The sequence below is a fragment of the Cervus canadensis genome, chromosome 16, assembly GCF_019320065.1.
Source record: "Cervus canadensis isolate Bull #8, Minnesota chromosome 16, ASM1932006v1, whole genome shotgun sequence".
In the NCBI taxonomy this organism is placed as follows: Eukaryota; Metazoa; Chordata; class Mammalia; order Artiodactyla; family Cervidae; genus Cervus; species Cervus canadensis.
The window spans coordinates 24,939,168-24,965,513 of NC_057401.1; the positions used below are offsets into that span (position 1 = coordinate 24,939,168).

General features: G+C 36.8%; 1 protein-coding gene and 1 non-coding gene across 3 annotated transcripts in view; both read right to left on the minus strand.

Moving 5' to 3' along the window:
* ITGA1 (integrin subunit alpha 1) overlaps nucleotides 1-26,346 on the minus strand; it is a 160,826-nt gene that overhangs the window by 35,204 nt on the left and 99,276 nt on the right. For both annotated transcript variants that reach the window (XM_043488942.1, XM_043488943.1), the window contains exons 9-15: nucleotides 25,574-25,739; nucleotides 22,003-22,076; nucleotides 20,913-21,057; nucleotides 14,357-14,499; nucleotides 11,040-11,183; nucleotides 9,655-9,912; nucleotides 7,031-7,161 (exon numbers count right to left, since the gene is read on the minus strand). In XM_043488942.1, the coding sequence (XP_043344877.1) occupies nucleotides 7,031-7,161; nucleotides 9,655-9,912; nucleotides 11,040-11,183; nucleotides 14,357-14,499; nucleotides 20,913-21,057; nucleotides 22,003-22,076; nucleotides 25,574-25,739 (1,061 nt within the window). The remainder of the gene's footprint in view (nucleotides 1-7,030; nucleotides 7,162-9,654; nucleotides 9,913-11,039; nucleotides 11,184-14,356; nucleotides 14,500-20,912; nucleotides 21,058-22,002; nucleotides 22,077-25,573; nucleotides 25,740-26,346) is intronic.
* LOC122454699 lies at nucleotides 4,786-4,892 on the minus strand. Its single transcript, XR_006273504.1, has one exon. It is a non-coding gene; the product is annotated as a U6 spliceosomal RNA (small nuclear RNA).

Here is a 26,346-nt window from a genome sequence, read left to right on the forward strand (position 1 = left end):
AGATGGACTTTTGTTGGCAAAGTAATGTCTCTGCTTTTTTAATATGCTGTCTAGGTTGGTCATAGCTTTTCTTCCAAGGAGCAAGCATCTTTTAATTTCACGTCTCCAGTCACCATCTGCAGTGATTTTGGAGCACCCCAAAATAAAGTCTCTCACTGTTTCCACTGTTTCCCCATCTATTTTGCCATGAAGTGATGGGACCAGATGTCATGATCTTAGTTTTCTGAATGTTGAGTTTTAAGCCAACTTTTTCACTCTCCTCTTTCACTTTCATCAAGAGGCTCTTTAGTTCTTCTTCGCTTTCTGCCATTAGGGTAGTGTCATCTGCATATCTGTGGTTATTGATGTTTCTCCCTGCAATCTTAATTCCAGCTTGTGCTTCATCCAGCCTGGCATTTTGCCTGATGTACTCTGCATATAAGTTATATAAGCAGGGTGACATTATAGAGCCTTGACGTACTCCTTTCCTGATTTGGAACCAGTCTATTGTTCCATGTCCAGTTCTAACTGTTGCTTTTTGACCTGTATACAGATTTCTCAGGAGGCAGGTCAGGTGGTCTGGTATTCCCATCTCTTGAAGAATTTTCCACACAGTTGTGGAAACACAACTGTTTGTTGTGTTTGTTGTGACCCACACAGTCAAAGGCTTTGGCATAGTCAATAAAGCAGTAGATGTTTTTCTGGAACTCTCTTGTTTTTTCAACGATCCAGTGAATGTTGGCAATTTGATCTCTGGTTCCTCAGCCTTTTCCAAATCCAACTTGAACATCTGCAAGTTCACGGTTCACATATTGTTGAAGCCTGGCTTAGAGAATTTTGAGCATTACTTTGCTAGCCTATGAGATGAATGCAATTGTGCAGTAGTTTGAACATTCTTTAGCATTGCCTTTCTTTGGGATTGGAATGAAAACTGACCTTTTCCAGTCCTGTGGCCACTGCTGAGTTTTTCAAATATGCTGGCATGTTGAGTGCAGCACTTCGATAGCATCATCTTTTAGAAATTGAAATAACTCAGCTGGAATTCTATCACCTCCACTAGCTTTGTTTGTAATGATGCATCCGAAGGCCCACTTGACTTCTCATTCCAGGATGTCTGACTCTAGGTGAGTGATCACACCATCGTGGTTATCTGGGTCCTGAAGATCTTTTTTGTATGGTTCTCCTGTTGTATTCTTGCCACCTCTTAATATCTTCTGCTTCTGTTAGGTCCATACCATTTCTGCCCTTTATCGAACCCATCTTTGCATGAAATGTTCCCTTGGTATCTCTAATTTTCTTGAAGAGATCTCTAGTCTTTCCCATTCTATTTTTTTCTTCTATATCTTTGCACTGATGACCGAGGAAGGATTTCTTATCTCTCCTTGCTATTCTTTGGAACTCTGCATTCAAATGGGTATATCTTTCCTTTTCTCCTTTACCTTTAGCTTCTCTTCTTTTCTCAGCTATATATAAGCCCTCCTCAGACAACCATTTTGCCTTTTTGCATTTCTTTTCTTGGGGATGGTCTTCATCACTGCCTCCTGTACAAAGTCAGGAACCTCTCTGTCCATAGTTCTTCAGGCACTCTGCCTATCAGATCTAATCCCTGTCACTTCCACTGTATAATTGTAAGGGATTTGATTTAGGTCATACCTGAATGGTCTAGTGGTATTCCCTACTTTCTTCAATTTAAGTATGAATTTTGCAATAAGGGGGTAAAATTTTTAAAAAAGAACATATTAAGGCTTTTTATTTATTTATTTATTTTCTTTTATTTTTATTAGTTGGAGGCTAATTACTTTACAATATTGTAGTGGTTTTTGCCATACATTGACATGAATCAGCCATGGATTTATATGTGTTCCCCATCCTGATCACCCCTCCCACCTCCCTCCCCATCCCATCCCTCTGGGTCTTCCCAGTGCACCAGCCCTGAGCACTTGTCTCATGCATCCAACCTGGGCTGGTGATCTGTTTCACCCTTGATAGTATACTTGTTTCAATGCTATTCTCTCTGAACATCCCACCCTTACCTTCTCCCACAGAGTCCAAAAGTCTGTTCTGTACGTCTGTATCTCTTTTTCTGTTTTGCATATAGGGTTATCGTTACCATCTTTTTAAATTCCATATATATGCGTTAGTATACTGTATTGGTGTTTATCTTTCTGGCTTACTTCACTCTGTATAATGGGCTCCAGTTTCACCCAATCTCATTAGAACTGATTCAAATGAATTCTTTTTAATGGCTGAGTAATATTCCATGGTGTATATGTACCACAGCTTCCTTATCCATTCGTCTGCTGATGGGCATCTAGGTTGCTTCCATGTCCTGGCTATTATAAACAGTGCTGTGATGAACATTGGGGTGCACGTGTCTCTTTCAGATCTGGTTTCCTCAGTGTGTATGCCCAGAAGTGGGATTGCTGGGTCATATGGCAGTTCTATTTCCAGTTTTTTAAGAAATCTCCACACTGTTCTCCATAGTGGCTGTACTAGTTTGCATTCCCACCAACAGTGTAAGAGGGTTCCCTTTTCTCCACACCCTCTCCAGCATTTATTGCTTGTAGACTTTTGGATAGCAGCCATCCTGACTGGCGTGTAATGGTACCTCATTGTGGTTTTGATTTGCATTTCTCTGATAATGAGTGATGTTGAGCATCTTTTAATGTGTTTGTTAGCCATCTGTATGTCTTCTTTGGAGAAATGTCTGTTTAGTTCTTTGGCCCATTTTTTGATTGGCTCATTTATTTTTCTGGAATTGAGCTTCAGGAGTTGCTTGTATATTTTTAAGATTAATCCTTTGCCTGTTTCTTCATTTGCTATTATTTTCTCCCATTCTGAAGGCTGTCTTTTCACCTTGCTTATAGTTTCCTTTGTTGTGCAAAAGCTTTTAAGTTTAATTACGTCCTGTTTGTTTATTTTTGCTTTTATTTCCAATATTCTGGGAAGTGGGTCATAGAGGATCCCGCTCTGATGTATGTCGGGGAGTGTTTTGCCTATGTTCTCCTCTAGGAGTTTTATAGTTTCTGGTCTTACATTTAGATCTTTAATCCATTTTGAGTTTATTTTTGTGTATGGTGTTAGAAAGTGTTCTAGTTTCATTCTTTTACAAGTGGTTGACCAGTTTTCCCAGCACCACTTGTTAAAGAGGTTGTCTTTTTTCCATTGTATATCCTTGCCTCCTTTGTCAAAGATAAGGGTCGCATCAGGTTCGTGGATTTATCTTTCGTGGATTTATCTCTGGGCTTTCTATTCTGTTCCATTGAATCTATATTTCTGTCTTTGTCCTAGTAACATACTGTCTTGATGACTGTGGCTTTGTAGTAGAGTCTGAAGTCAGGCAGGTTGATTCCTCCAGTTCCATTCTTCTTTCTCAAGATTACTTTGACTATTCGAGGTTTTTTGTATTTCCATAAAAATTATGAAATTATTTGTTCTAGTTCTGTGAAGAATACCGTTGGTAGCTTGATAGGGATTGCACTGAATCTATAGATTACTTTGGGTAGTGTACTCATTTTTACAACAATGATTCTTCCAATCCATGAACATGGTATAGTTCTCCATCTATTTGTGTCTTCTTTGATTTCTTTCATCAGTGTTTTATAGTTTTCTATGTATAGATCTTTTGTTTCTTTAGGTAGATATACTCCTAAGTATTTTATTCTTTTTGTTGCAATGTGAATGGTATTGTTTCCTTAATTTCTCTTTCTGTTTTCTCATTGTTAGTGTATAGGAATGCAAGGGATTTCTGTGTGTTAATTTTATATCCTGCAACTTTACTAAATTCGTTGATTAGCTCTAGTAATTTTCTGGTAGAGTCTTCAGGGTTTTCTATGTAGAGGATCATGTCACCTGCAAACAGTGAGAGTTTCACTTCTTCTTTTCCTATCTGGATTCCTTTTACTTCTTTTTCTGCTCTGATTGCTGTGGCCAACACTTCCAAAACTATGTTGAATAGTAGTGGTGAGAGTGGGCACCCTTGTCTTGTTCATGATTTTAGGGGAAATGCTTTCAATTTTTCACCATTGAGGATAATGTTTGCTGTGTGTTTGTCATATATAGCTTTTATTATGTTGAGGTATGTTCCTTCTATTCCTGCTTTCTGGAGAGTTTTTTTTTTTTTTTATCATAAATGGATGTTGAATTTTGTCAAAGGCTTTTTCTGCATCTATTAAGATAATCATATGGTTTTAATCTTTCAATTTGTTAATGTGGTGTATTACATTGATTGATTAGCAGATATTAAAGAATCCTTGCATTCCTGGGATAAAGCCCACTTGGCGATGATGTATGATCTTTTTAATATGTTGTTGGATTATGTTTGCTAGAATTTTGTTAAGGATTTTTGCATCTATGTTCATCAGTGATATTGGCCTGTAGTTTTCTTTTTTTGTGGCATCTTTGTCTGGTTTTGGAATTAGGGTGATGGTGGCCTCATAGAATGAGTTTGGGAGTTTACCTTCTTCTGCAATTTTCTGGAAGAGTTTGAGTAAGATAGGTGTTAGCTCTTCTCTAAATTTTTGGTAGAATTCAGCTGTGAAGCCATCTGGTCCTGGGCTTTTGTTTGCTGGAAGATTTCTGATTACAGTTTCGATTTCCTTGCTTGTGATGGGTCTGTTAAGATCTTCTATTTCTTCCTGGTTCAGTTTTGGAAAGTTATACTTTTCTCAGAATTTGTCCATTTTTTCCAAGTTGTCCATTTTATTGGCATAGAGCTGCTGGTAGTAGTTTCTTATGACCCTTTGTATTTCAGCATTGTCTGTTGTGATCTCTCCATTTTCATTTCTAATTTTGTTGATTTGGTTCAAATATAAGGAACACTTCATGAATTTGCGTGTCTTCGTTGCACAGGGGCCATGTTAATCTTCTCTGTATTGTTGCAATTTTAGTATATGTGCTGCCGAAGCAAGCACCATATTAAGGCTTTTTAACACTTTAGTGACAAAGGCCTGATAATGGGTTTTAACCAGTTTGCCCTTTCACCAGCAATGAATGAGTGAATGAGTGTGTGTAGTTTGGGTCCTTCAGGCTTAAGGTTGCCTTGATCTCTTCCCACCACACACCTCCTCTCTGTTCCACACAGATCTTTATAGCATCTATGGCTCAGTCTAGCCCACAGGATTGGACTCTCCCGGACATCCCTGACTACTGTGTGGGCCTCTATCTATCGCCTGCCAGCTGTACCCACTCAGAGTTCCCCCTTCAGCGCTGCAAATCTCTGTCTTTGTGTTTTATTATGCTGGCTTGGTCCATTTTGCTGTGTGATGTCGGGAACCTAACTCTGTCATTGGCCCATCAATGATAAAGCCTTGACTGGGGGCAGGAGAGGCCAGAAACAAGTTTTCAGAGCTTTGAAAGTAGCCTTTGACACAAATTGGAGAATAAAAATTGTCCTTAAAACAGGTGTACATTTTTTAATACAAGGAGGTGAATACAATAAATATTTGTGGGTAAAGATTATCCTAATGAATTAACCCAGAATTAGCAGTTCAAAGAAAAACTAAATGTATCTGTTGTTCCCAAAACTGATGACTTTGGTTTGGAGCCTTGGTTTTCAGTGGGCTTCCCCAAAAGTCACAGATCATGCTGCCTAGCATTCTCCTTTCTTTCTGCTGCACAGTTAAAAGTTTTTAAAAAGCATAATAGTTACTCTCTGTGTAGTTTAGTGTACAACTTTTATTTGACCATTAGTTCTTAAGGATTATCTTAAATTATGACAGTCATATTTTTCAAGTCTCTATCTTCACCTCTTTCATAATTTTCTTTACTATCCTTCTACATAAAGTTTGAAAGAAGACCATCTGAATTGCACTAAACTAATGATTAATTTGAAAGAATCAACATATGGACTTTCCATCAAGGCATAGGTGAAAATATTTTTAATTTATTAAATCCTTTTATATGTTTTAACAAAGTTTGTGACATTTTTCAAAATTGTCACACAAATTTCTCATGAGGTTATTGATATTTTATTGATTTTATTTACATTTTTTATTTGAAATAATCACATTTTAAAAAATGGAACACTTTTGAAATTGTCTTTTAACTAGTTAAAGCTAGTTATTAATTCCATTAATTAATAACTTTTTATTTTATTAATAAGCTAATTAATTAATTAGATGGCATTAGTGAACATATCTGACTATTGATGAGGATGTTACAATTAACTGAAATTAATTTGGGGATGCAGGCATTCTAAAGACTGAGAGAAGACACTATTGTAGATGCTTTTACACTTGACCAACAATATAGTCAGTCAGTGATGCACAAACATCTAGTTCTATGCACTATGTAAATGAATGAGAGTCAGTTATCCCTAAAAGCTTGTAAGTAACTTAAATTTAGGGAAACTTTCTTGTTTATATACATCCTGTATGAGGCCCTCTTTTCCCCTATCCCCTCCTCTAAGCGGAATGACAATCACATAATAGATAACCCACATTAAGAGTTGATTCTACTTGTTCTTTTAATACAGGTGCTTTATTTTTAAGATTTATCAGTTTCTCGGATTCCCAAACTACATAATTTTTTTCTGAATATTGGAGCAAAAAAAGAAATGGATATTTTGTATACAAACTCTGATCATACTCTGAGCTCTAGTTATTTAGTTACTAAGTCATATATCACTCTTGTGACTCCATGGACTGCAGGCTGCCAGCCTCCTCTGTCCATGGGATTTTCCAGGCAAGATTACTGGAGTTGCTATTTCCTTCTCCAGGGCATCTTCCTGACCTACCTGTAAAATATTTTCAGATTAACTGGATGTTATTAAAATACATGCCTGCCAATGTAGGAGACATAAGAGACTGGGGTTCAATCCCTGGGTCAGGAATATCCCTTGGAAGAGGGTATGGCAACCCTCTCCAGTATTCTTGCCTGGAGAATCCCATGGACAGAGGAGCCTGGCAGGCTGCAGTCCATAGGGTCACAGAGTCTGAAGTTGCAAAGACACAATTTAGCACACACACACTCAGGCAAGGACTCAGTAATGTGTCATGTTAATTTGTGAATGTTGTGGATCAGATTAATTGGCTGTTATTAAAATACATACCAGAAGAGGGCAGCACCACCAAGGCCCCCAATAGTGACATCAGTCAGACCGTCACCATTTAAATCCATTTCTCCGTGAATAGACTGGCCAAAAAATTTCAGTGTCTCGCCATCTCCCCCTGATGGAATACGCTGTGAAAATACCAACAGAGAGTTTTAATGTCAGAAGAGTCTCTTGAAAAACCGTTTCAAATAAATCTGAGAACTTGGATTGGTTGACAAAAAATTAAAATGAGAGATCTTTTGGAAACCTGCCCAAGAGGCCCCTCATGCGGGGACAAGAGGAATTACTCAGATGTTCCCAAAGGATATTCTTTTTATAGTGCAGACAAAATCATTTCAGGGTTATTGACACCAGAGAGAGGGGGAAATATTATATAACGTCATCTTGTCTAATCCTCAAGGAAAACATTATGAGTAATTGGCTCTGCTTTCTAGTTTCTGTTCAATTCCATTACACAGAGACATTTAAAGGTACTGGAAACACATCATACAAGCAAGACGGGGAGTGGAAAATTATCCTAGGGTCAATTTGGGGTTCATTGAACTTTGAGGCTGGGTATAAATAATACATTCCGTCAAATACATTTTTCAATATGTGATCTTTACTGTCTGTCAAAAATGGTACTGAAAGTCAAGAGCACAATAGATTCTATTTCATTCACATGTATCCACAGTGCTGGGAAGCACAAATGAATAGGGAGTTCTCATGCACATTACCATATATAATATGTTTGGCATCTGCACTTCCTAACTTAGCTCAGGTTCAAGCTGATAGCATTTTAACAGAACCTGATGGCAGGAGTCCTGACTATAAACTCTCCCTAAACTTGGAGTCTCCGTATCCTATCTTCCACTTAAATGTCATAAAACTTAAGAAGCCAAGTAAGGTAAATCAAATGAAAACATTTTTCAAGCCTAAAGGTTTGTGGTTCACTGGAAATTGTCTCCTTATAATTTTCCACAGAGCAATCAGGAGTTATTGACCCCACTGCTTCTGGAGGGCTTGATTCAGTTTGATTCTGGATCATTCCATATACAAGCAGCACCTCTAGTTACCATAGAAATGAATGAGCACATCTCTCACCTGTTCTTGGGAAAGCATTCTGCCAATAATTAAACAAACTCAACTCTATTATTTTTTATTGTTTTTGTTGCTTAAAGCTGCATCTTGATTTATCATCATTTTACAAAATAATTGGTTAAGAGAATCTAGTCTACTTACTAATGATTTTAAAATCCTTATTTTTATATTGCAAATGCCACTCCATTAAGTTTGAGGTATTGAACCGGAATGAATAAAGGACACAAGAAAGAAACTCCTTCTTCCAGTACCTGATTCCATCACACTCCAATAGTTAATATTGCCTGTTTCCAGTTATGAAGTACTGTGAAGATTTTTAACAGAAGCAAATCACTTATTAAACAGATAGGAGTGTTGTTAGTGAAAATATGTTACTGAAATATGCCCTTTATTTTGTTTTTCACTATTAATGCCATTATGACAATGAAAAATTAAGGACAACTTCACAAGACATGAATAGATTTTGAGAATTCTGTTGACTATGGAGCCAAAGAACATTTACAAAATAAAAAGAAATAATTGATGCTCTGTTTTTCTTTTCATATGTTCGAAAAGTAGTGAATTCTATTTTATTTATAAGTAGTTGTTCAATGCCCAATTAACTATGGTTACTTAAAAACAGACAATTACATTAGAGGAATCCTTTAAATTCTTTTGCTTTTGTACTACATAAAACACTTCTGTGAATGGACATTTTTCTTATGTAGGAAAAAGTTCTAATTTATATATTAGGCTCTAATTTATAGAGTCATTAGCTGACAATAAATTTAAATCAAGAACAATAGAAATCCCCTGCAGGTTAAGCTTAATTATACAGATATTTTTCCAAGAGGGATTTACTTGGTAGAAAATTATAAACCTTCAGAAGTCCAAATTTATTTTTATGAAAATACACCAATTTAATTCATAAATACAAACTTAATGTGATTTTATTATAAAAACATGGGTACTGAATATAAAAACAATTTCTTCTCCTTTATTAGCTAAATCATATAACTACTATTCTCTTTCTCAGAAAGTGGTACCCTCTGTTTAGGATCAGACACACTGTAGCTGGTAAATAGCATCGTTAAAAAGTGCTCTTTTGTTCTGCTTTTTACCATTTCAAAAGATCAAGTCAATTGTAAAGCAATTATCCTTCAATTAAAAAAAAAATCAAGTCATGAAGACAAGGCATATAACAACACAAAAGAAAAACTAGACAAAACAATAAAATATTCAATACAAGTAATTCTACTATGAAGAAAACTTAGAAACCTAGTTTCCCAAGAATCAGAAGAAAAAATTAAATAGTTCATGAAGCAAGACAGGTGATACCTGGTATTGAACCCATTTATCAATTAAGGGCAAGAATCACAGGATTAGAAATACATGAATAATATAATAAACCGATGCTTTCTCAGTGGCTAATAAAACTAAAAAAAATCCATACATGGCAACAGACTGTATGACCATATACCATTACTGTATTTTGGTAACATCCACGGCTGTTACACTAAAATAATAAATAAATGAAGGAATCTGTAGGTTTCATTTCTCACTTGTGCATACTCTTCCCTTATAGTCTTGCCACTTCCGTGATAAATGTACACGGCTCCTCCGTGGTCATCTTCCAGGGGCGCTCCAATCACGATGTCATTAAATCCATCGAGGTTGAGATCTTTCACAGCAGCGATAGCTGTTCCAAAACGAGCCCCACATGGCTCGTTTTTGTTTTCCTTTGTGCATGAGTTGTGCTTTAGGGATGAACAGCAAGTCTGCTTAATGGGTTCCAGGCTCATTTGATATTCAAACCTTGTCTGGAAGAAAGATAAACAGAATCCTTATGGATTTCTGTCATAACTACAGCAGAGCAAAGTTTTAAAGTATGTACTAAATCAGTGCTATTAAAAACCATTTGTACCTGAAGGATAAAGTTTGCAAAATTTCTTAAGTAGTGTATCTATCTGAGAGCAAAGTTAGAAATTTCCACAAACAGATTTTAGGAGTGTAGGCAAGGATGTACTGAGGATTTTAATGGAGTCTCTTTTCAATGTAATTGAGTGAGTATATAATTCAACAGCAGCCTTTTAAAGCTGAAGAGCTGAATTTTTAAATTCTCAATTTGTGTCACTATCCTTTCTTTATCCATTATTGTGTTTTTCGGAAAAGTCTCTCTATATTCTTCCCTATAAAGGACAGAAATAATGAACAGGAACACAGTTTCTTGGGAAAAAGGGAAAAACAGTACAGGACCAAAAAATGTTGACCGGAAGAATCAAAAAGATGGTAGGGAGAAAGATACATAATTTATGATTTAAAATAATTAAATGGGAAAGACTAAAAATTTAACAAGCTAAATAGATCCATCCCAACTCTGCTGTGAACAGCAAAAATTCTTCTAACGAAGAAGTCAAGAATTATTTCACTTAGCAAATGACGTCTGAAGCTAGGATCAGAAAAACAAAAATCTCACCGCAGCTGACTGAAGTATTCCAAAGATCACAGTAGTTTGCTCAATGTTTGGTGTGACTGCCTTAACATTCACTACTTCTCTGCATTCTCTCCTCACTCCTACCTTTACACACACACGTGTGTGCCCATACACACTCACACACAGCTTGAACTGTTAATGTGACCCACTCCTAGACCAGAGCTCACAAATGGTTGCCCTGAGAATTTAGCAATTTAGTGAAATTTATTTATCTTTATTCTATATACTCTTAATAAAGTTCACATTTATAAGCAGAAATTATCTAACTGTTTGACTTATTTTGCTACAATTCTAAATGTTCATTGAGAGGCTGAGGGGTTAGTGAGGTAGATTGGCCCTGAAAGCTTCTTTGTTCCTTTTGCCAAAGTGAGTGAAAAATGAGAACATTATTAACTGAAATTTTAAGAAACAAAGAAAGAGATTTTCCTGAATTTCTACCAAAGTAACTGTTACCTGATTCAGAGCGTAGACATACACTTTTCCTTGTTCTTCCTTCTCTCTTCCCATGAACATGGGAGCCCCGACTAGAAGAATGTCAGTATTAGAATCTTTATCAATGTCAACTGTCGTTAAAACACTTCCAAAGTAGGAACCGATCTAGGACACAAGACAAAACAGAACAAAACAGTCTGATAAACATCAGAACTTCTCAAGGAAACGAAAAACCTGCGTTTTTCTTATACCTTTCGAGAAGAGTATCTGGGATTTAGATGACCAAGGAACTGAGATATAGAAATTGATGCTACCTGAGGGCTCTTTATTGATTCTGCATGAAGTTAATGACTATTAGTCAATTCCATCCAGGAGGATGAGCAGCTGTCATATGAGAGTCTGTAGCTTGAGAATAAGAGTAAGGATTTTCTTTGGATTTTTACCCTAACTTCTCTTCTGCACGAATCAGAAAAGACTAGTAAGAATACAACAATTTTTTAAATGAAATGGACAATACAGGGCATTTCCCAGTGGCTTTAGTATATGCTTAAATACAGTAAGATGAAAATATAAACTGAAATACACCACAAGGAATTGAACTGTCTTGGAACATTGGGGCAGCATATTTTACCTTAGAATCTTAGAAGACTGTCTACTTGACAGAATGGCTAAGTCTTGTCCCAGCAGCCATGGGAGATAGAGGAATATAAAAGGATTGCTGGGGGACCATGGTCTAGCAGGATTATATGTTCTCTTTAATGACAGGTATGAGTTTTAGGGAAATTCAGGGTACTTGTGCTTCACTAAGTACAATAACTTTCCCAAATATTGACCTGTGTTTGAAATTTGATGCTCTTATAATTTTCTCTTTGAAACTTCCTGTCTTGGCCTCTATGATGTTACTTTTGCTCACCTGGTTCTACCACTATATCATAGATCACCCTTTCATTTTGACGACTCCTTTCTCTCCTTCCATCCCCTAGATTGTGACCTCCCCTAAGTTCAGACCTGCAACTATTCTATTCCCTTAGATAATTAATCCTTCCCTAACAATCCCCACTATTTTAACTGGCAAATTTCACTCCATCCTCTGCAAGACCCCCAGTTCTACCTTTTTACACATTGCTAGACATTTAGACAGTTGCTAGACGCTGATTTTTTGAATGTCCTTTTCTCACAGGCTTATAAAGTGTTTAAGAAGTCTTTGCTTTTTAGATTGAATTAATTACAAATATAACTAAAATTTTTTAAGATCTGACAATATTGGCCCTTCATTCTTACATGGCAATAGCCATCCAGAGTTGAGCAGGGGCTAAGCCAAAAGCTGCCCAGGCCTTGGCTCCCACTTCCTGTTGTCTTCTGCCCAGCAGCTTTTTCATTGCCTCTACCTCCCTGCCACTTGCAACCATTTGAATTTGTGCTCACTGTTATAGAAAACATGTCTAAAACCAAATACCACTAAAAAAAAAAATTTTTAATTGCTTGAGTTGCTGACATTTTAATCATGGTGCCTTCTCTCTCCTAGACTTGAAATTCAAATTTTTCATGATTTATTATCATTTGTGATACTCTCCTCAAGTGCTCATAAGTATTTTTTTTTTTTTTTACAAATATTACATTTCCTGCCTTTTAGACAATTAATAGAGTGATAACAGATCTAAGGGGCTTCCCTGGTGGCTTAGTGGTAAAGAATCAGCCTGCAATGCAGGAGATGCAGGAGATGTGGGTTTGATCACTGGGTCAGGAATATTCCCTGGAGAAGGAAATAATGCACTCCAGTATTTTTGCCTGGGAAATCCCACGGACAGAGGAGAGTGGCTGCCTATAGTCCATGGGATCACAAAGAGTTGCACATGACTGGGCAACTGAGCATGCAAGTATACAACAGACCTAAGATATCATCCAAATGATTTATTTTACAATCTTGTCAATTCTTCCTTATTTATGTCTGCCACATCCCTTCCTTTTCCACTTTTATTGTTGATCTATCATTTCAGGTTCTGTTCACCTCATCCTTGACCTCCAACAAGAGCCTTGTTTTTATTGTTGATGCATTTTCTGATTATGGGCAAAGGGCTAATAACACCCTCTCACCTGCTAAATGAGAATCTGATCTTTGGCTTACTCTAACTGTGTAATATGATGAGAGAAGGATTTCAACTACAACACTTAGCAACATTGAGTGTGGTGACAAAACCTCTGATTGGGATGTTGCATTTAGGCTGGGGGGAATGATAAATACTTGATGGAAATAATATATTTCAGGCTCCCTAGAAAGCAGTGACTCTTGAAATTTCATGCCTTTAACAAGACCCAGGGAAGCTATGTGTATGGTGCTACTAGAAAAGATCTTGCCTCCTGTAGGGCTTTAAAGCCAGGGCAGCAACTGCACCTGCTTGAAGCATCTGTCTCTTGGCACCTCAGCTGAGCCATTTGCTGGGTGCCTGTCTGGGTTCCTGCAGGAGAGGGAGGCTGGCACTGCCCTGCCCTTCTGAGTATTTTGTGTGTGTGGGGGTGGGGTGGGGCAGGTAAACTAGAGAGTTGGAATATTTAGTGAAGCCCAAGAATGCCTCCACCCCATGAGAAATGTAGAATAAAACTAACACAATCTCATTCTAGAATACTTGGAAAATGCAGAAAACTATGAAAAAAGGAATAAAAATTACTTAAATTATCACAATTTAATAATAACCAACAATAGCATAGATGTTTCTTTCAATTTAAAAAATACCTATATATAGTTATGTTTGCATATTGCATATATAGTTTTTCTTAAATTACTCTTAAAATTCAATATTATCAAAAGAGAATTCTCTGATTTTACATGTTACAAATTATTTCCCATCACCTCCAGGAGAAAATCTGAATTCTTTACTCTACCACTCAAAACCTCACACAATTGGTACCTACATTTTTTAACTGGCTCTTTCTGCCTATCTACATTGTCTTTCCTCTAGACTAGCCCACATTTTATCTCCTAGGAAGACATTCTGTACCAATCCTAGCTTATGGCTCTTTCCATCTTCTGAATTTACTGTCTGTGGCACTGGTACTTCCATACTTCTTACTGTCTGAGATTCCTTTTGCATTTATTTATATGTCTGTATCTACATCAGTATCTATTTTTCTTACCTCTATCTCCATCCAGCTGAAATTTTCCTGATGCCAAAGATGCAGATAAGTTTACATACCTCCAAGAAACCTAACATGAGATCCTATATACCATGGATGTTGAATATGGGTGTGCTGTTTTTTAAAAAGTTTGGGACAATAGATAATTCAATTTACACAGGAAGAATATGAATGGATTAATTTAAAACAACAAGTTTGAAGCTTACCTGTTCTCCATTGAGTGTCTGGAGAATCCTGATGTCTCTGCCCTCCATCCTGTAGATGATAACCTGGCCTGTATGATTGTACCTTGGCTGTCCAGCAATGTAGAGCACATCTCCAGGAATAGTGGCAGAGTTTACTGTGTAACCTAACAAAAGAGAGATGCCAGATATACTCGCTGGCCCCTTAGAGTCTGCATGGAATAAATTAAGATCTATTTTAAATGGCTGGGAGAATCATTTTTATATGTTTATATGGACGTCTCTTTTTTTGAAAATAAATGTTTTCTTTAATGCAGGTAAATTTGTGTTGGTTAGAGCTTTTAGTTTGTTCCCTGATTATCTACCACTGTTGCTTCATTCTGAAATGTATTTTCCCCCAAACCTTAGATTTTCACTGTTAAAAGGCACAAATGATATAACAATGACAGAAAAACACACATACACAACTTAGTAATCTCAATTTACTCTTTGGTAATAAACCAACTGTATTTCATTGGGATGCATGTGTTTATGCTATAGAAATTGATAATTTTATACAGCTGGAATCATAGTAAATGTAAACCTTTTCTGTATCATTGTCTAGTTTTTAACTGTAATTTTAAGTGGCTGAAGCTTATTTATCTGAATTGAAGTGTAAGTGCCTTGTGTTTATACCTCAGGATCATTTCCTGATGAAATGGTGGAATTTAACGTGGTTTTTACTTTTTTGGCATAACACTTAAGTCTGCAAAGACATCTTTGAGCACTTACTTTTTTTCTTTCTTTTGGACTTTTTTGATGACAAATTTCAAGGGATAGATTACCAGATCAAATTTTTAATGGTTCTTATAACATCTGACAAATTGTTTCCAGAATATTTGTACAAATTCATTCCATGAACAGCCATTGGAGAGGGTAGTTTCACCAAAATTTCACAAACATTAGGTATATAACTATTATTTAAAATTGTGGATGCTCTAATAAATGTTAAACAATATAACTTGCCATGATTTTAATTTTCATTTGTTTGATTAAAAGTGAGCTTGAATAACTATCTCTCATGTTTAATCATTCCTCTTTTTAATTGAGCTTTCATGGCCTTTAAAATTTCAAAGTCTTTAAGACTATTATTAATTTTGAATGAAAAATTAGATTTATTGTTTGTATGTCTAGAGAACAGAGCTAAACAGATAAAAATAACCATGGGCAAATTTCAACTCTACCGAAGGAAGAAATGTTCTAATAACCAGTGCTGGCCACCACTGGAGTAGAAGGCAGATTATTTTTCCAAATGCCACAGAATAGCATTCCTTACTGAGAAAAAGATTATGTTGATAATTTACTCACCAAGTATTTTACCATAAGATAATAGTTTCATTTTCTTCCAAAACTTTAAGAGAGAAATAGAGGTTTTGTACTCAAATATATTTATTTTTACAAATGCTGCTGCTGCTAAGTCATGTCAGTTGTGTCTGACTCTGTGTGACCCCAGAGACAGCAGCCCAACAGGCTCCTCTGTCCCTGGGATTCTCCAGGCAAGAGTACTGGAGTGGGTTGCCATGTCCTTCTCCAGTGTATGAAAGTGAAAAGTGAAAGTGAAGTCGCTCAGTCATGTCCAACTCTCAGCGACCGCATGGACTGTAGCCTACTAGGCTCCTCCGTCCATGGGATTCTCCAGGCAAGAGTACTGGAGTGGGTTGCCATTGCCTACTCCGTTACAAATGCTAGTGGAACACAATTCCTCAGCTACATTTTCTTTCGTAAATACTTTTCTTACAATTCCACTGCTTCATCTTAGAGCTTTTTTAAAAAAATTACTCTACATAATAGACTATAAAATATCCTTTTCCAGACATGTCATGTGTTATATTTTTGTTACTATCCACAATATTGCTTAGAAAATAAAAACTTTAGGGTAATGTTTATGTAAAAATAAAATGGAAAAGGAGAATGTACAAAACAAAGGTTATTTTATTTCATGCAGCTCTATTAGAAATATTAAGAAGGGAGTGGGACGAGAGTGTTAGTACACATGGATTTTTTTTTTTTTTCAATTTCAGAACTATGAATGCAAACTGGTAAAACAACCTTTAAAAAATAAGTTGAAAATCATGTTTGAGGCTGGGGTTTTGTTATTATCTAGTTGACTTTGATGATGGACACTTAATAACTAAACTATTAGCTGAAACCTTCACAGGGACAGTAACAACCCAGGCAGGTATTCCTGGCTGAAGCTTGGGCGTTTTTACAATAACAAGAGAGCAAGAAGGAGGACTCAGTAAAGTCTAATTTTAATGCAAGGAAAATCATCATAAAGATTTAAAAGTTTATACCACTTTCTGAAAAAGAAAGGCACAGAACTGAAGAGAAAGGAAAATTGATGACATAGCTCTGTGTGTGGATTTATGAAAAGTAAATCCTGTCAGCTCTCATGATTCACTTCTTGGGAAAAGTGCTAGAATCAGGTGAGGAAACGGGAAACAGAGGATCTATCTTGATTTCATGTGTTGCCTCACGTCTTTACCTTTCCTCTTGAATCAGTCTGGTGTGATTAGAAATCAGCAAACTGTGGGTGGGGGAGGCAGGGAACAGGATCTTGCCTGTATCCTCACCAGCAGAGCCACTTGCTCAATGCATGTTGGCAAAAGGCAGTTGCTGGGTTACAGAAACATGGGTGCATAACTGTCCTGAGGGAGGTTCCATGGCTGGTTCCTGCTGCTTTCTGATCATTATTGGCTACTGTAAGATTTTTTAATAGACTGTCTACCTCTTACTTACCTTCCTTCAGAATTTTCATAGTCTAACAACTTTCAATCCACACAGATTGGAAGAACACATTCAAACTCTTCTTAATGTGTAACCCACACAAGGGAACATTTTGAAACCTTAATTTTAGATTTAGAATAATATTTGGGGGAAAAGCCATTTTTCTCCCTTGATCTTTTTCTGAGTGCTTTTCCATTTTGAAAGAAATCTTACATATAGTAGGCTTTATGGCAAAATATCTAAAGCACTAACCTGTGACTAAGCTAATAAAAAGATTTCAAAAAATCTTTGAAACAAACAAAAAATCATCTTATCACATGGTCAACAATATACCCCCAAATTTCCTTTTCTGGGCAGACAGGAGTCATATATTATAAATATGTGGTCAAGAGTGAAGGTTCTCAATGTTTTTGCTTGCAGCAGTATCTTTCAATCTTGAATTCCCCAAGTCTGCTTTAAGCAAATCATTGACCCAAGGTTTTTGAGAATAATAGATTTACAGTTCTTTAAGGTTTTTTGTTTTTAGAGAATTTAATCATATAATCACTCAGAATATGAAAAATACTATAGTTTTATTTATTAAAGTTATTATTTAATATATTATTAAATGTGGTGTTAATGTGTGAACTTCCTTAGAGTAGTGACAATGTCATTCACATCTTTGTGGATGTCAATATCTTTGTGGATAATATCTTTAATGTTGCAAATGTTCAGTATTAATTAGTAGCAGTGTTAATATCAGCTACTCTTAGTAGCTATATAATATACTTGTATTAGTTTTCTATTGTTGCTGTAACAAATTACCACAAACTTGATGGCTTAACATGTCATGATTTTATTATTTTATACAGTCGTAAATCAGCTCTAGGTCTCCCTGGGCTAAAATCATGGTGTTGGTAGGGCTGGGTTTCTTCATATGCTACAGAGGAGAATCCCTTTTCTTGCCCATTGTGGCTCTAGAGACCACTCACATTCTTTGGCTTGTGGCACCCATTTTCCATTTTTAAAGCCAATAATATTAATCTCTCTGACCATTTTCTATGGTTCTATATCTCCCTGTCCACATCCAGGAAAGCTTCTCTGATTTTAAAAACTCATGTGATAAGATTGGGGCCAACCAGGTATCCCAGGCTAATCTCTCATGTCAAGATCCTTAACTTAATCACATCTGTAAAGTCCCTTTGGTCACATAAGACCTAAGTCTGGGGATTAGGACATGGACATCTTTGGGGTCTATATTCTGCCTATCATAACACTAATAAGAGGAATATTACTATACAACATTACATAATAACACAACAATAGACAACACCTATTGAGGGTCAACTATCTCTCACGACACTAAGCACCTTACAGGGATTATTTATTCTCATATTCATAATGATGCAAATTTTATATACCTGAGTATATAAACTATTTTTTATAAATAAGAAAATTAAGGCTTTGAGGAATAAAGTAATTTGGCTTTAGGCTCCTGATAACCAGGAGCAGAGTCAGAAAACAAACTCAAGACTCTGATGACCCCAGAGTACCTCTGTACTGTCTGATGGCTTGCCTAGTGCCACAATCACTTCAAGTCACTTTAAATATGATGGGATCAGCAGCTTTATAATTTTTATTTTTATGTGCATGATGTTGCATCAAGTGGCTTTACCATTTACTTCACTATTCTCATATTTTTGAACATTTAGGATATGTCATTTTCCTCAATATTATAAGTAACAAAACAATGAAAACAACCATTCCCTTGGCATTCTTAAATAACTGATTTTCCCTTTAGGTTAGATCCTCAGAAGTGAAATTTCTAAGTCAATATGGTGTAAACATTTTTATGAGAACAAATGTTCTCCAATTCTTCTATCTAGGATGGAAAGAAACCTCATGTTAAACTGGTTCTAGATTTCAAGGTATTTCACATATTAATAGAAGAGTCTCATAGACTCATAGGACATGAAGAACCTTTAGAAACTATCTAACCTAACCTCCTGTCCTCTTTTTAGGTATTCTGTCTCATAGCTCATATTACACTACTAGTGACTGGTTGGGTCTGTATTGTATCTTATCCAAAACAATAAGTTTCATCAGTGCAGGAATAAATTTCCCTTGTTTACCTTGTCACCCTTAATTTACAGCTGAATATTTGACACACTGCAGCACTTATTATTTATGTGTTTTCTTGATCAGCCCAGAATCAGCATTTTGGTATGGTGAAATGAACACTGAAATAAGAATAAAAAAACCTAGATCCCAGTTTCAGATTTGCCACAGTTAACCGTGATATAATATTTCTAGTACTCAGTTTCTTAACTTGGCAAATTAGATGTGTACCAATTGCTTTCTAAGATCTCTTTTAATGCTAAAACTGAATATGAATTTTAATAGCAACCCCTTTATTTTACATCACAATCCTTCAAATATTTAAAAGACATAGAGTGTACACTGTTTTCTAACCACCATTTTTTTTCAGGTTTGGTGGGGAGAGGGATGGGTAGATGGGGATTGTTTTCAGATTTATAGCCTTTAGATAAATTTTTACTGGTGATTCTAGTCCGGCATTTTCTTTTATAATGTGTGATGTTTAGGACAAAGCTTAGCGTATTCTATCTGCTCTCTGATTAAGGCAGAATGAAATAGGTCATTTATGAGAAATAGACTAGACTTCTGTTAGTGCAGTGCAATAAAATGTCTTAAGGGGATTTAGCACTCACATTATACCTGCTGCTAACTGTTATATATTTTTAATTACCAAAACTCCTCAGATTCTTTCTTCTTCTTAAATTCTGTTGCCTCTACAGCTTTAATACATGCCCTTGAATAAAAAGATGTACAGATGTGCCAATAAAGAGAGAAGAGAAATGCTCCCCAAATATTTGTTGAGTGAATAGAGAGAGCTGGGAAACCATATCCTGAGGGTCCAATCCATCCTGTGTGTGTGTTAGTCACTGTCATGTCCGACTCTTTGGGACCCCATGGACTGCAGCCCACCATGCTCTTCTGTCCATAAATTCTCCAGGCAAGAATATTGGAGTGGGTAGCCATTGCCTTCTCTAGGGGATCTTCCCAACCCAGGGATCAAATCTGGGTCTCCTGCACTGCAGGCAGATTCTGTACCATCTGAGCCACCGGGGAAGCCCTTCCATCCTAGGCCCTCCCAACTGCTTACTGAGATGGACCAGTGGTGGAAGAGTCCCCTGGTATCCCCCAGACAGCTCCCAGCCTGGCACAAATTCAGAATAAAGTGACACCAGACATATACCTCCTCATTCTAGGCAAGTCTTTGGAAAATCATTACATTACTGGGCTTCAGTTCAATGTTTATGATTGTCAGCAAAGGTACTAAAGAAGAAGTCATATGAAAAAACAAGTAAAAAGTTTACCTTCCAAAATTAGGACCTATAGAGAGAAACTAATGATAAAAAATAAGAGAATATGGGAGTCTGGTCTTCAGGGTAGGCTGAGTCAAGGTTTCTTTTTCTACCTTTGCTTCCTATTCACCGGGTCTGAAGCACTTGGTGACATTAACGAGAATACCAGACACTGAGAGACCTCAAAAAGCATGAATTTCAGCCCAAATCCCTCCCTGTGTAGACAGTCCTTCTAAGAAAGGCCCCTCATATTCTATTATTTTGATTAAGGTTAGTCAGAGGCCAGGAAACTTTCATGGGTCCTATAAAACATCCAACTTGTAGAAGTGATCTCTTTTACAAAGTCTGCCTATATAAGTATAAGCAAATAATGCTAAAAATTAAAAAAAAAAAAAAACACAAAACTTTTATAAAAAACCAACTTTCTATCAATTACATCCAAACTTTACCTAAATAAGAAGCAAGAGGTTCATTCTTCTTTGTGGACTCAACATTAAAGGTTGTGTTCTGGGGAATCACGCTTTGATCAGCCTTCTGCATGACAACTGTTCCATTCCAATCATAGGCTCCTACTGCTCCAAGCATGACCCAGTCCTGATATCCAATTAGAGAAAACAATGATATTTAACAAAAATAGTAAGTGTAAACATGTACATAGCATTAATAGTATGATAAGTACTGTTCAAAGTGCTTTACATATATTAAACCATAAAATCATCCCAAAAGTCCACTGGGCTTGATTCCATTATTATCATCCCCATTCTACAGAAGAGGAAATTGAGGCAGAATAAGGAAATTTCCCTGGGTTATACACTACAATTGCACCCTGAAATGTCGATATTCCTGTGCAGAGGCAATGGTATTAGCACCTTTTCTTCCATCTACTATAAAGAATATATTTTCTAATCTTGTCTTTTTGCTTTATGGCTGTTAAGAATTCTGGGTCTTGAACATGGACTTCTAGTTAGACCCTTGAATACTCTGACACTGAGAAAAAGATACATATCTTTAGCAAATACACTAAATTAAATATTTTATTTCATTAGATGTATAATTACAGAAGGCAGACCTCAAGCTGATTCATGATTATTAGTACAGTGTAGTGAGCTGTGTGTGTGACAACATGTTTTCCTAATAAGTAGCCTGTGAAATGCTGTTTCCTTTTTTAAAAATCTATAACAACTAGTAACATTATTTTTTCTTATTAAGACTTTTCTTTTCCATGTCCATTTTTAAAGTCTTTATTGAATTTGTTATGAGGTTGCTTCTGTTTTATGTTTTGGTTTTTTGGGTGTGAGGCATTTGATCCCTTGACCAGGGATCAAATCCCTACGCCCTGCACTGGAAGTCAAAGTCTTAACCATTGACCCAGCAGGGAAGTCCCCTCTTTCCTATTTGGATTATAAGCTACATGGTCTGAATAACTGCTCATGTAATGAACTGCAACTCGCATCTGTAATGCTGATGTCTCAGTGTTGACTTTGAGAAAGGAAATCTAAAAAAAAAAAAGAGATGTTTTCTACCAAGTGGTCAATGTACCTGTGAATAATGAGCACTGAAGCCGGTCTGAGACATTTCCATCTCAAAGGATGCTGCCGATTGGTCAACTGTAGCTGTAACAGAGGAAGAGAGTCACCTTTAGCATGCTACGGATCTGCAGAAGACAGGGACCTAGAACCATCTGTGGTTTTGACCAACCAGAACTTCTAGCATCTTTAGAACATTTTCAGCGCAAAGATTTCTCAACCCCAAAATTCCTAGGCAGGGCTGGGTAGAGGACTGAGAGGGTTAGCAGAAGGGCTGGGTCTCACATTCCTGACTGTTAGTTTCCCCTCCCTTGTTGCAGGGGCTAAGGCTCTAGTCATGCTTCGGTTCTTATATTCTGTCTATGTTGGGGCCTATGGAGCTTGGGATCAACATGGTTGAAAGCTCTGTATCACCACCCTCATGCCCTGGGTATCCTCCTGAGATTAGACTAAACTTACTAAAATGTCAGAGGGCTAATAACATTTGATTCACATATTTAAACAGGTTTCTTGATTCTGCCAGCCTCATTGTATTTCCTGTGGTATATCCTCTCAGAATTCCACTGTTTGATAAGGGGTTTAGGGACTCTGGCTTTGTATTTGCCGTGATGTCTGACTGTGGGTGTCACTCACAAATCAGGAGGGGTCTTTCTGACAGGACTCCAGGCCACATGCCATTTGACCACATAGTTTTTTTTAAAGATCCTGTACCCATTTTGAAGCTCGTTACTGAGACACAGAAACAATCCAGAGCATTCTTTGGGAGTGTGCTGCTCTCAAAATATTCACCAAGCCAAAGCCACACCCTCCTAAGGGGATTAAGGGAATGCTGATTTATTTGCTTTCAGGAGGGAATTACTGATTTATTTGGCCTTGCTGATAAGTTAAAAATAGCACATAATTTTTAAAAAGTCAATCTACTCTTTCACTGAGGTATGAGAGCAATCTAGTTTGTGAACTCAAACTTATTTATTAATTATTTTACCTGCATAAAGTTGTTAACAAATACATCAAGAATTGTCTTTTAAAGGACTAGATTAAATGGAGAAATCAATCAAGAATTCAACTATATCATTTTACTCTCACATACCAATTGTCCTCTAATTTAAATGACTAAAATGCATTTTAACTTTAATTTGAAAGTTTATTTTGGTTTCACAATGGTGTAAGGTGCTTTACGATTTATCTCTGCAAGATCAAAGAATGAAGTAGTGGGGACCTACATATTTCTAGCACCTTCCCCTGCTGCTGTTCTGCTTACAACTGAGGACAGACAGAAGGAAGTTCTGTGAAATTCTGCCTGCTCAGTCTTCATCCTGGTGAAGCACATCATATATCCCTGAACTTCTTGCTGTCAGCTTCTCCCTGGACTTGTTCATGGGTGTGGTTATGCATTTTTCCCAAGGGCTTGATGGGAAAAGGGGACATTAGTTTACCCATTTTGGGGGGCAAAAGCTGGCGTGTTCACCTCACTAGCAGGCACTGTCCTTTGGCAAGCATGATTTTCACACTTGCTGCTATTTGCCATCTAAAGATAAATGTTGATAGGAAATGGAGATTTCCCAAGTAACAAGGAAAGGTAGCCCTTTAGGATCTCATTATGAAAAAAATCAGAAATAAGCTAGTAAAACACTGCTTTTGGTTACCCCTGGAAGTATAATGATAAAGATATGGGAAACATTTTTTAACCCGAGGAGTTCCCTATAAGATGATTTCTTTTTTAAATGTGGAGATACTTCTTGGAGTATGCAGCTACTCCAATGTATAATCTTTAACTCATGGTGTGGTTAGGTTAGAAAGTACCTGGAAATGTCATTTAAGGCAGATGAATCCCTCCTCCATCCAATACCTCATATAGGCTTCATTCCTACACATCTTAGGTTATATTTACTTACTTAAGATGAGATTTAGAAATGTATTGTAACTGTATTATGTATTTAGACTCTATTATGCTCAACTAAGTAATTTTTCTTTTAAATGATCTTTGTAGATTGTTTTTATCATACCTGGTCCATGTTATTAAAAACTGAACATGCACAAGGACTTGGGAAAGCTAATATAGTTCCTTAAGGCCAGCCAAAGTCATAATCCAGCATATTAGTAAATGATACTTGGATAGCTGTTGTGACACCAAGGCCACTTAAAAGTGACTTGTACACAAAACACAGGAGAGCCAAGTTCATTAGAAGCAGCTGTGATTTTAGATTAATAAGAGGAGTATTCTGTTTCTAAAGGCACGGGGTAAAGAAGTCAGGGCAGAAGGAAACCAGAAAAATTCAGTCTGGGTGGGCTGTAGATCCCTGTCATCTCTGAAATAAATTTCCTCCTTAATGGTTGCAGTCCAGTCATGAAATCAACAGGGTGAGTCATAATCACATTGTTTTTTAAATTGAAAGATAATAGAGTAGAATGGAAGTGATGAAACTATCAGAATGCATCACGTATAATAAGGGTTTTGGGGAATTTTTTTTTTATATGTATACATATGTGTGCACGGGGTCACAAAGCAAAATGTATTGATTTTCATGAGTCACTATCAAAAAAACTTTGAAAGCCATTACCCTAAACCGTCTTCTTTCCTTTTACTACTTTAAAATATTCTCTGTCCGTCACTTTCCCCAGCCACTTAATGCTCAGTTAAAGCGGTCAACAATTTTTCAGTGATGTCTCTTTCTCATTTTGTCTTTCTATTTCCCATTATCAGGTCATATCAGGGAGATGGAGAAGGTGCTTATAAGTTTCTGTGTTTAAGGTGAGAAACAACAGTCCTCAGCATGGCCTGTCCTCACAAGGACAGAGTCAACAAGATTCAGACAGAGCAGAACAGCAGAACAGTCTGGAGCTTTCTTATCCTAGGTTGAGAAACAAAGACACATTCTCTGACTCTCCAGATCATTGGAGAATGTGAGCAAGAGACTTTTTCAGTGTGCCTGGCATAACAATTCTGAAGACTTCTTTTTTTTCCCTCAGGAAGATCTAGTTCCAAAGTCATTTGTTCCTTGACATCTCTACCTCAGGCAGAGGAGGGAATGCCATGACTTGTTATTCCCAATAGCCAGTTGCCATTGAAAAATCAAAGAAAAAATGTACAAAGAAGAAGCATGACTCAGACAAATATAGTGAACCAATGTTTTGCTGCCATGGGTCTTGAGGCAGAGCTCCATGAAGACCTTTCAAAAGGGCAAGGAGCAAAACTGAGAAAATGAATGAATGAAGGAGATGTTGTATAAGAACTGTCCTACAGAAGCCCAAAATGAAAAATAAAAATAAAACTCGAGCTATTGTCTCCATTTTCTAAACTTGTGTCACAGGAAAGAAATAAAACACATGGTCACATTTTTGTTTTTGCGTGTCTGTTGGACTATTGTCTTCATCTGGCCCTCACATCAGTACTGCCAGGTCCTTACAAAGAGAACTGCCAGCAGACACAGTGCTATAGGACAGATTTATAGAAAAAGGGCATTGTTCCATGGTGGCTACTGTACACAGTAAAAACACATTAGCCATGTGGTAAAAACAAATACAAAAACCCATAGAGTTTGAATTGCAGACAGAACATTCAGGCTTATGAGAAGAAGTCATACCTTCCAGGGCAAAGATTCTTTCTCCCAGAGCTTCAACAATAGTGACTAGTGCCAATTCATCAGAGACATTGAAGAAATGCTTTTCAGTGGGTTCACTTGCTATTGATTTTATTTCCTCCACAAATTTTTCAGTGCTCAAATTTCCTCGGTTATAGCTGCCAAGAATCTAAGTCATCAAAAACAGCAAGAATATCTTTTAAATTCTAGATGTTAAACAAGAATCTCAAGCATTTTGTCAATAAGCAAGGAAGTATATATTAGTATATACCTCCTTATTGTTTAGTAGCTAAGTTGTGTCTAAATCTTTTGTGACCCCATGGATGGTAGCACTCCAGGTTCCTCTGTCCTTGGGGTTTTCCAGGCAAGAAAACTGGAGTGGGTTGCCATTCCCTTCTTCAGGGGATCTTCCTGACCCAGGGATTCTTTACTGTTGATCCACCAGGGAAGCTCATATAGTACTGTGGCATAATGCAATTTTTATGTATTTCCACATTCTTAGAAGGGTAATTTTCAGAATCTGCAGATTCTTTAATATTAACTGTTTTATATTAATTCTCTAATATATACTGGAATTGCTGTAGAAAAATATAAATGGTAATCCTGTATGCTTACCAAGGTTTCTTCTCTGCCATTCCTGTGTCCCTCTTTATTAACAGCTATATCTTTAAAGACTGATAGTTCAAAAGTAATGTTACAGTTTCTGAGTGTCTCTGATATTATTCCAGTCAGTGACATCACCACTTGCTAGCAAAAGCTAACAGCCAGTGAATTGC